Genomic DNA, 11,544 nt, shown 5'->3' on the forward strand with positions numbered 1-11,544 from the left:
GAACATTAGGTTTGTGAACAAACATCAACATGGGTTCTGGACAGGGAAATCGTGCCTAACAAACCTTCTGGAATTCTATGATAAAATAACGAGGATAAGACAGGACAGAGATGGTTGGGCAGACTGCATATTTCTGGACTGCCAAAAAGCCTTTGATACAGTACCACACATGAGACTGCTGTTCAAGCTCGAGAGGCAGGCGGGGGTGGGGGTAAAGGTCCTAGCATGGATAAGGAACTACCTAACAGGAAGGAGCCAAAGAGTTACGGTAAAGGGCGAGAAGTCGGACTGGCGAACAGTAACAAGTGGAGTACCACAAGGATCGGTGCTGGGACCAATTCTATTTCTTGTATATGTTAACGACATGTTTACAGGCGTAGAGTCCTACATGTCGATGTTTGCGGATGATGCAAAGTTGATGAGAAGAGTTGTGACAGATGAGGATTGCAGGATCCTCCAAGAGGACCTGAACAGGTTGCAGAGATGGTCAGAGAAATGGCTACTGGAATTCAACACGAGCAAATGTAAAGTTATGGAAATGGGACTAGGAGATAGGAGACCAAAGGGACAGTACACAATGAAGGGGAACAGCCTACCTGTGACGACGCGTGAAAGAGACCTGGGGGTGGACGTAACACCTAATCTATCTCCTGAGGCACATATAAATAGGATAACGACAGCAGCGTACTCTACACTCTCAAAAGTTAGAACATCATTCAGAAACCTAAGTAAGGAGGCATTTAGGGCGCTTTACACTGCCTACGTGAGGCCAGTCTTAGAGTATGCCGCCTCATCATGGAGTCCCCATCTGAAGAAGCATATAATGAAACTGGAAAAGGTTCAGAGGTTTGCAACGAGACTCGTCCCAGAGCAACGAGGGATGGGGTATGAGGAGCGCCTGAGGGAACTGTGCCTTACGACACTAGAAAGAAGAAGGGAGAGGGGGGACATGATAGGAACGTATAAGATACTCAGAGGGATTGACAGAGTGGACATAGACGAAATGTTCCCACGGAATAGTAACAGAACGAGGGGACATGGATGGAAGCTTGAAACTCAGATGAGTCACAGAGATGTTAGGAAGTTTTCTTTTAGCGTGAGAGTAGTGGGAAAATGGAATGCACTTCAGGAACAGGTTGTGGAAGCAAATACTATTCATAATTTTAAAACCAGGTATGATAGGGAAATGGGACAGGAGTCATTGCTGTAAACAACCGATGCTCGAAAGGCGGGATCCAAGAGTCAATGCTCGATACTCCAGACACAACTAGGTGAGTGCACACACACACACACACACACACACACACACACACACACACACACACACACACACACACACACACACACACACACACACACACACACACACACACACATACACACACACACACTCTGGCTAAGACTTGTTGAGCACCTGGAGAGCATTGGGTTTGTAAACAAGCACCAACATGGGTTCTGGACAGAGAAATCATGCCTAACAAACCTTTTAGAATTCTATGATAAAGTAACAAGGATAAGGCAGGACAGAGAAGGCTGGGCAGACTGCATATTTCTTGACTGCCAAAAGGCCTTTGATACAGTACCGCACATGAGACTGCTATACAAACTTGAGAGGCAGGCAGGAGTAAGCGGAAAGGCCCTAGTATGGGTGAAGAACTACCTAACAGGAAGGAGCCAGAGGGTAATGGTAAGGGGCGAGAAGTCGGACTGGCGAACAGTAACAAGTGGAGTACCTCAAGGATCGGTGCTGGGACCAATCCTCTTTCTAATTTACGTAAATGATATGTTTACAGGAGTGGAATCATACATGTCAATATATGCGTATGACGCAAAATTAATGAGAAGAGTTGTGACAGACGAGGATTTTAGGATCCTCCAAGAGGACTTAAACAGGTTGCAGAGATGGTCAGGGAAATGGCTACTGGAGTTTAACACCCGTAAATGTAAAGTTATTGAAATGGGATCAGGTGATAGGAGACCAAAGGGACAGTACACAATGAAGGGGAACAGCCTATCTGCAACGATTCGAGAAAGAGACCTGGGAGTGGATGTGACACCTAATCTAACTCCTGAGGCACATATAAATAGGATAACGACAGCAGCGTACTCTACACTGGCGAAAATTAGAACTTCATTCAGAAACCTAAATGAGGAGGCTTTTAGGGCGCTTTACACTGCCTACGTGAGACCCGTCTTAGAGTATGCCGCGCCATCATGGAGCCCCCACCTGAAGAAACACATAAAGAAACTGGAGAAGGTTCAGAGGTTTGCGACGAGGCTTGTCCCAGAGTTACGAGGGATGGGATACGAAGAGCGTCTGAAGGAACTGAACCTTACGACACTAGAGAAAAAAAGGGAGAGAGAAGATATGATAGGGACATATAAAATACTCAAGGGAATTGACAAAGTGGAAATAGATGAAATGTTCACACGTAATAATAACAGAACGAGGGGACATGGGTGGAAACTGGAAACTCAGATGAGTCACAGAGATGTTAGGAAGTTTTCTTTTAGCGTGAGAGTAGTGGAAAAATGGAATGCACTTGGGGAACAGGTTGTGGAAGCAAATACTATTCATACTTTTAAAACTAGGTATGATAAGGAAATGGGACAGGAGTCATTGCTGTAAACAACCGATAGCTGGAAAGGCGGGATCCATGAGTCAATGCTCGATCCTGCAAGAACAAATAGGTAAGTACAAATAGGTGAGTACACACACCAGAAAGCAGCCCGTGACAGCTAACTTAATCCCAGGCACCTATTTACTGCTAGGTAGCAGGGTCATAGGGTGAAAGAAACTCTGCCCATCGTTTCTCGCCGGCGCCCGGGATCGAACCCAGGACCACAGGATCACGTGTCCAGCGTGCTGTCCGCTCGGCCACCGGCTCCCCGTGTGTGTGTGTGTGTACTCACCAATATGTGTTTGCTGGGGTTGAGCTTTGGATCTTTGGTCCACCTCTCACCTGTCAATCAACTGGTGTACAGATTCCTGAGCCTACTGGGCTCTATCATATCTACATTTGAAACTGAGTATGGAGTCAGCCTCCACCACATCACTGCCAAATGCATGTTATCCGTTAACTACCCTGACACTGAAAAAGTTCCTCCTAACGTCCCTGTGGCTCATGTGGGTACTCAGTTTCCACCTTTGTCCCTTTGTTCGCGTACCATCTGTGTTGAATAGTTTATCCTTGTTTCCCCCGGTCGATTCCCCTGAGGATTTTGTAGGTTGTGATCATGTCTCCCCTTACTCTTCTGTCTTCTAGTGTCGTAAGGTGCATTTCCCGCAGCCTTTCCTCGTAACTCATGCCTCTTAGTTCTGGGACTATTCTAGTGGCATACCTTTGAACTTTTCCAGCTTCGTCTTGTGCTTGACAAGGTACGGGCTCCATGCTGGGGCCGCATACTCCAGGATTGGTCTTACATATATGGTATACAAGATTCTGAATGATTACTTACAAAGGTTCATGAACGCTGTTCTGATGTTAGCCAGCCTCGCATATGCCGCTGACGTTATTCCTTTTATGTGGGCTTCAGGAGACACGTTTGGTGTGATATCAACTACTAGATCTTTCTCTCTGTCCGTTTCATTAAGTACTTCATCTCTTATTCTGTATCCTGTGTCTGGCCTCCTGTTTCCACTGCCTAGTTTCATAACTTTGCATTTACTCGGGTTGAACTTCAACAGCATTTGTTAGACAATTCACTCAGTCTGTCTAGGTCATCTTGTAGCCTCCTACTATCATCCTCTGTTTCAATCCTACTCATAGTTTTTGCATCATCAGCAAACATTGAGAGAAGCGAGTCTATACCCTCTGGGAGATCATTTACATATATCAGAAACAGTATAGGTCCAAGGACTGCCCCCTGCGGGACTCCACTTGTAACGTCTCGCCAATCTGAGACCTCACCCCTCACACAGAGTCGTTGTCTCCTGTTGCTAAGGTACTCCTTTATCCAATGGAGTACCTTCCTTTTCACTCCAGCCTGCATCACCAGTTTTTTCACTAGCCTCATGTGTGGTACTGTATCAAAGGCTTTCTGGCAATCGAAAAATATTCAGTCTGCCCACCCTTCTCTTTCTTACCTGATTTTTGTTGCCTTGTCGTAGAATTCAAGTAACCCTGTGAGGCAGGACTTGCCATCCCTGCACCCATGTTGATGCTGTTTTACAAAGATCTTTCACTCTAGATGTTCCACTAGCTTTCTTCGCACAATCTTCTCCATCAGCTTGCATGGTATGCAGGTTAGGGACACTGGTCTGTAGTTCAGTGCCTCCTGTCTATCCCCTTTCTTGTATATCGGGACTACGTTAGCTGCTTTTCAAATTTCTGGCAGTTCCCCTGTTGCCAGTGATTTGTTATACACTTTGGAGAGTGGCAGGCACAGTTCTTCTGCTCCTTCCTTTAGTATCCAAGGGGAGGTTCCATCTGGGCCAATAGCCTTTGTCACATCCAACTCTAGTAAACGCTTCCTTACTTCCCCACTGGTAATTTCAAACACTTCCAGTGGTTCCTGGTTAACTATTCCCTCTCTTATCTCTGGAATTTCTCCTTGCTCTAAGGAGAAGACCTCCTGGAATTTCTTATTCAATTCCTCACACACTTCCTTGTCGTTTGTAGAGAATCCTTCTGCTCCTACCCTTAATTTCATAACCTGTTCCTTTACTGTTGTTTTTCTCCTGATGTAGCTGTGTAGCAATTTAGGCTGCCCGAGTCTTTGCCTTGCTAGCGATGTCATTTTCGCATTGTCTTTCTACCTTTCTTCTCATCCTGACATATTCATTCCTGACACTCAGGTATCTTTCTCTGCTCTCAAGTGTTCTGTTATTCTTATAGTTTCTCCATGCCCTTTTACTTTGCTGCTTAGCTAGCCTGCATCTCTGATTAAACCATGGGTTTCTCATCTTTATTTCACTGTTTTCCTTTTGGACTGGGACAAACTTGTTTTCTGCTTCCTTGCACTTCTGCGCGATGTAGTTCATTAAGTCTAGGTCCGTCTTTCCTCTGAGCTCTGTTTCCCATACTATATCTGTTAGGAATTTTTTTTATCTCCTCATAGTTTTCCTTTCGGTATGCCAATCTTATGTTTTCAGTATCCCTCCTCGAGTTCAATAACCCTTCCTCAATCAGGTACTCAAACACTAGTACACTGTGGTCGCTCATTCCTACTGGGGGCCTCCAAATCGATTTCTCTTATGTCAGAGTCGTTCAGAGTGAAGACTAGGTCGAGTCTCGCTGGTTCGTCATTTCCTCTCATCCTTGTGGGTTCCCTGACATGCTGGGTTAAAAAGTTTTTAGTCACCACCTCCAATAGTTTGGCTCTCCACGTATCCTCGCCTACATGCGATTCCTTGTTGATAGTGTGTGTGTGTGTGTGTGTTACACAAGTTTGCTGGCCGTTCGTATGTTGGCCAGCCTGGCATATGCCGGTGATGTTTTCCTCTTAATATGGGCTGAAGGAGACAGATCTGGCGTGATATCAACCCCCAAGTCTTTTTCTTTCTCTGACTCCTGAAGAATTTCCTCTCCCAGAGGATACCTTGTATCTGGCCTCCTGCTCCCTTCACCTATCTTCATTACATTACGTTTGGTTGGGTTAAACTCTAACAATCATTTGTTCGACCATTCCTTCAGTTTGTCTAGGTCTTCTTGAAGCCTTAAACAGTCCTCTTCTGTCTTAATCCTTCTCATAATTTTGACGTCGTCAGCAAACATTGAGAGAAATGAATCTATACCAGGGGTGGGCAACCTCTGGCACGCGTGCTAAACTTGGCACGCCGATGACTTGTCTCTGGCACGCAAGAGCATAGGTTACCCTAAGCACAGATGCAAGCACATGTTACCCTAAGCACAGACAAAAAAAACTACTTTCCTTGGGGTATAAGCTTACATGCCATGACAGTATATGTACGTCCTGGTGGTGAAGAGATTTAAGGTCTACGAAGCTAAAAAGGTCTCAAGAAAAAGAAGTTGATCTTGTTGCCATAGTTACCTTCTTTTTTTACGTCATCGATCATGCCGATGTATGATGATTCCCCTCTATTTACTTTGGCTCATATTTTATGTAATAAGCCTTACTAACCTAAAGGCTGCCCCCATAACCATAGTGTACACTGACAATCATATCTGTGAAGGCAAAATACGCCATGCCTGCCCACCTTTAAAAATGAATTTCGTAAACTTTGAATTTAAACCACCACAACATCTCCCCCCCCCTAAACCTCATGTGTTTGAATGCCGCCCGACTTCAGTTTGACGCATATTAATTAAACTCACTTTACTATCTAAATCTAAAGCATCTTCACCTTCGAAAGCTAAAGAAAGATAAGAATTCTTATGCTCTCCTCTTCTCTCCATTGACGGCCGTAATATAACCAGTGAAATCAACAGTCCCCCACCCGCATGAAGTCCCCCGTAATGAACACATGTTCAGACGATCTCAGACTCGTAACTCTCGCAGTCTTGCTTCGTAGTGTTTCTCACAGTTGCTCACTTGCCTCCTCCTCGAGAAGAAGGTCAGTACTTCATCTCCAGGTGAAAATTATTCCCCTTATAAATCAATAACTTTGTGAAACTCAATATCATTGTAAGAATAGTCTTAATACTTAAATTCACACGTACTCGCTCGCCTGCTTCCTAAGAACAGAGCTGACATAAGCAAGATGTCACCGACTCAACGATGTTTCGCCACAACACACCACACAAACACACAAAAACGGGTTTTGTCTATCGAACCAAGTGAAGTCTTATAAACTCTTGGCATAAGTTCTCAATGCCTAGGAAGTAGTGTCTTTGTGATAAGCGGCTGCTGGTGTTGTTTCTGGAATTATGTAAAATAAAGAAAACCCTCTAATTTTCTTAAAAGAAAAATAATCCTCTGAAGATTTGTATTATGTTCATTGTCTCGTCACGCTTACCTCAAACATTGGCTTATTAAACTTATTGATTGGTATTAGAATAAACGTACATATACTTTACTACAAAGTTTGTGTGTGCTATAATATTAACAGGAAATAAATAATTCTTTAAATACTCGCATTTCAGTAGAAGTAGGCTAATTCATTTCTCATCACTGCACTTCACAACGACAACACAATCCGTTATCATTGCTATTCATTGGAGTTACTCATCATATACTATTTTGACTTACTTTTGATCTTCCTTCTCTTCCATGCATATCAATATATTACTTATTTTAATTTCATGCCCTTTACAGATTGTACAGAATGTCACCACCACCAGCTAAGAAACGATGTCAGTCAAATGAAGAGGATATTAGAGAATTTAAGGAATACTGGACTGAAAAGTTTGGCATGATTAAGAAGGATGATAAAGCTTTATGCATTTTCTGTTCTGACACAGTTGTTTGTAGAACTTCTTCTGTAAAGAGACATTTTGAAAATGTTCATAAGAACTTAAGCAATAAAACTGAGGAGGAACAAAGAGAATTAATTTCTCGTGAACTGAGCAAGACAAAAACACAAGCTGAAACTTTTATGAATTATATTTCAGATAGGCCCAGTTCCAATTTAGTTGCTGCTAGTTTTGAAGTTTCAAAAGTTATTGCCCAACACGGAAAGCCTCTCTGTGATGGGGAGTATATTAAAGAAGCTTGGCTAGAATGTCCACCTTTTCTTTTTGACAACTTTTCAGAAAAGAAAAAGATTATTCAGCGCATTAAAGATTTGCCTGTGAGTAGGAAAACAGTTAAGGATAGGATACTTAAGTTGGAAAGAAATACAGCTGAACAATTGACAAAAGATTTGTCTTCATGCAAGTTTTTTTCTATTTGTGTTGATGAAAGTACAGACATTACATCATCAGCTAGGCTAGCCATATATTCTAGATTTTGTAGGGGTGATGAAGTATGTGAAGAGATGGTTGCTCTTGCATCACTACCTGAGCGTACTACCGGGGATGAAATATGTAAAACAGTTGTGAACGAATTCTCTACTCGGCAAATTGACATATCAAAAGTAGTATCCGTCACAACAGATGGTGCCCCAAACATGACTGGTGAGAAGGCAGGATTTGTAAATCTGTTTGCAAAAAGTGTTGGTCATCCACTGATTGGCTTCCATTGCATCATACATGAGGAGGCTTTATGTGCAAAAGCTGGCCTAAAGGAACTGCAAAAAGTGATGCAAATAGTTACCAAGGTTGTTAATTACATTTGTGGTCGGCCTTTAAATAAAAGACAATTTCAAACTCTAGTGGATGAGGTAGAATCTGTGTATAAAGGACTGAAAATGTACAACCATGTTCGTGGGCTTTGCAGAGGCTTGGTTCTGAAACGATTTATTGAATGCTTAGATGAGATAAAGCTCTATTTGAACGACCAACAAGTGTCATACCATGAATTTTCTGACATCGTGTGGGTTTGTAAACTGATGTTTTTTGCAGATTTTTGTGAACATTTAAATGAATTGAATATTAAGTTACAGGGCTCTGGTAAGACACTTGATGTTATGTTTTGTTACATAAAAGCTTTTGAAATGAAGCTTAAAGTTTTTAAGAGGGATGTAGATAATGAGAGATTTAGATACTTTCCAAACCTAAAGAGGTACATCAGTGATCTAAAAGATGACAGAACAGACCACAAATGTCTTCAAAAGCTGTTTGTAAACATTATCGAGTCAACAGTTTGACAGTTCTCTACAAGATTTGCCAAATTCAGAGAACTGGAAGACACAGTAAAGTTCATCAAGTTTCCAGACAGCATCAAAATGGATGAACTAAACTTGCAAATGTTTTCATGGATAGACATGGGTGATTTTGAGATGCAGTTGATTGAATTTCAGAGTAGCTCAATTTGGAAGAAGAAATTTGTTGACCTTAGAGTTGACTTGGAAAATATTGAAAGAGAGAGATTAGAGATGAAAGTAACAAAGAGAAATGCGGAAAACGAAATATTAAGGACTTGGAATACTATTCCAGAAAATTATGTCTGTTTAAAAAACCTTGCAACAGCATTGCTAACCATGTTTTCGTCTACATATGCTTGCGAATCTTTGTTCTCAATTATGAACTTTGTTAAGTCTCGTAACAGGAGTAGCATGACAGATGAAACTAGCGCTGCATACATATCTCTCAATGTTACTAAATATAAATCCGATGTAAAATCTCTGTCATCAGTTATGCAGCAGCAGAAGTCTTGCTGACAGTATATAAAAGGAGTCAACAAGTTTTTTATCTGTTGTATTCTATTAAAGTCACAAAAGCTTAAAGGCTGTTGAAATGTACTTCTGAAGGTTAAATAATTGTTTTTTTCTGTTTTTTTATACTATGTTTTACTGCACTGAGGTAATTTAATATTTTTTCGTTTAAAAAGTTCTTAAGAGATACCAAATATGTTCTAAAAAAATGGATGGCACGTGGAAAAAGTTTGTGTCAGAGACTTGGCTGATTTTGGCACGCACTCTCAAAAAGGTTGCCCACCCCTGATCTATACCCTCCGGGAGATCATTTACATATATCAGAAATAAGATAGGACCGAATACAGAGCCCTGTTGGACTCCACTGGTGACTTCACGCCAATCGGAGGTCTCTGCTTCCTATTGCTTAGGTACTCCCTTATCCACTGGAACACCTTATCAGCTACACCTGCCTGTCTCTCCAGCTTATGTACCAGCCTCTTATGTGGTACTATGTCAAAGGCTTTCCGACAATCCAAGAAAATGCAGTCCGCCCAGTCCTCTCTTTCTTGCTTAACCTTTGTCACCTGGTCGTAGAATTCTATTAAGCCTGTCAGGCAAGATTTACCCTCCCTGAACCCATGTTGGCGATTTGTCGCGAAGTCCCTTCTTTCCAGATGTGCTACCAGGTTTTTTCTCACGATCTTCTCCATCACCTTGCATGGTATACAAGTCAAGGACACTGGCCACACTGTGTGTGTATGTATGTGTGTGTGTGTGTGTGTGTGTGTGTGTGTGTGTGTGTGTGTGTGTGTGTGTGTGTGTGTGTGTGTGTGTGTGTGTGTGTGTGTGTGTGTGTGTGTATGCCTTCAGAAACATAACTATCACTATGGCATTAACAGAACATTCGTTGCTTGCCTCCTGCAGGTGGTGCCAGGAAGTGGGCGAGGCTGGCAGCTGTTCCGGGTGGAGGGTCGCCGCCGGGGGAGCCCAGGTGGCGACCTGCGCTCCGTCGCGCCCCTCGACTACGAGAACCCCAGCCACAGACGAGGCTTCCGGTTCAGAGTCCAAGTGACAGACATGGTACGTCTACCTCTCCCCCCCCCCCTGAGCGTATCACAGCGTTGGTGAGGCATATTATTGACTCAGGCCGCAGATAAAGCGTGCTGAAATAACATGTTTGTATTCAAATGTGCCACATATCTCTCTCTCTCATTATCCTGGAACGAGGACCCGGGCTGGAAGGCTGCCTTTCATCAAGCAGGCTGTTACCTCTATCCTCGTGCCTTGTGCCCGCATATTGCGTTATTTACATCGCTAAATAGCACATACGTAATGTTGTTTTTTGAAAGCTCGTAGACACAATTAACGATCAAAGAAATTTTGATAAGAAACGAAAAAATTAATTTCTCAATCAATTTTGTCGCATCTTGAGGTTATCTTCAGATGATTTTGGGTCTTTTTAGTGTCCCCGCGGCCCGGTCCTCGACCAGGCCTCCACCCCCAGGAAGCGGCCCGTGACAGCAGACGTAGAGGTACCCAGGTACCTATTTTACTGCTAGGTAACAGGGACATAGGGTGAAAGAAACTCTGCCAATTGTTTCTCGCCGGCGCCTGGGATCGAACCCAGGACGACAGGATCACAAGCCCAGCGTGCTGTCCGCTCGGCCGACCGGCTCCGTATGATAGAGGGACTTTTTAGATTACGGGGGAGGAAATTTATTTATATAATTATTTATTTAAAATGTTTATTGATGATCATGTTGTTTATCATAGCATTTAATATGTACTGATAAGCAGATATCGAAACTTTACTGAATACCAGCTTGTACATATTATGCTGTATATCAGCTTGTACGTACTGTACTGTATATCAGTTTGTGCATACTGTACTGTATATCAGTTTGTACGTACTGTACTGTATATCAGCTTGTACATTCTGTACTGTATATCAGCTTGTACATACTGTACTGTATATCAGCTTGTACATACTGTACTGTATATCAGCTTGTACATACTGTACTGTATATCAGTTTGTACGTACTGTACTGTATATCAGTTTGTGCATACTGTACTGTATATCAGCTTGTACGTACTGTACTGTATATCAGCTTGTACATACTGTACTGTATATCAGTTTGTGCATACTGTACTGTCTATCAGTTTGTACGTACTGTACTGTATACTGTATTGTATAACAGCTTGTTTAATGACGTTCTGCTTTCTCAGTCGATTCAAGTCTTCTGTGCCTGTATCTTGCATGTGACAAGTGATGGCAGTCTCGGCTCTCTGTAAACATTACCTGCCTCCACCACACACACACACACAAAACACCTGCTCATGTATCCGTCTCCATCACACACTTGCCATAAGTATATATATCACTGGAACTCTGCATATCTCCGCAA

At 42.6% G+C, this 11,544-nt stretch overlaps 1 protein-coding gene across 1 annotated transcript; it reads left to right on the forward strand.

The window, feature by feature from the left end:
* Positions 1-7,204: 7,204 nt before the first annotated feature.
* On the forward strand, positions 7,205-11,431 carry LOC123770957 (SCAN domain-containing protein 3-like; the record flags this gene model as incomplete). Its single annotated transcript, XM_069339579.1, has 4 exons — positions 7,205-8,380; positions 8,654-8,884; positions 10,064-10,219; positions 11,366-11,431. Coding segments are annotated over 4 exons (1,629 nt in total), but the record flags the coding sequence as incomplete, so codon positions are not given.
* Positions 11,432-11,544: the final 113 nt, after the last annotated feature.

The sequence above is a fragment of the Procambarus clarkii genome, chromosome 42, assembly GCF_040958095.1.
Source record: "Procambarus clarkii isolate CNS0578487 chromosome 42, FALCON_Pclarkii_2.0, whole genome shotgun sequence".
Taxonomy (NCBI): domain Eukaryota; kingdom Metazoa; phylum Arthropoda; class Malacostraca; order Decapoda; family Cambaridae; genus Procambarus; species Procambarus clarkii.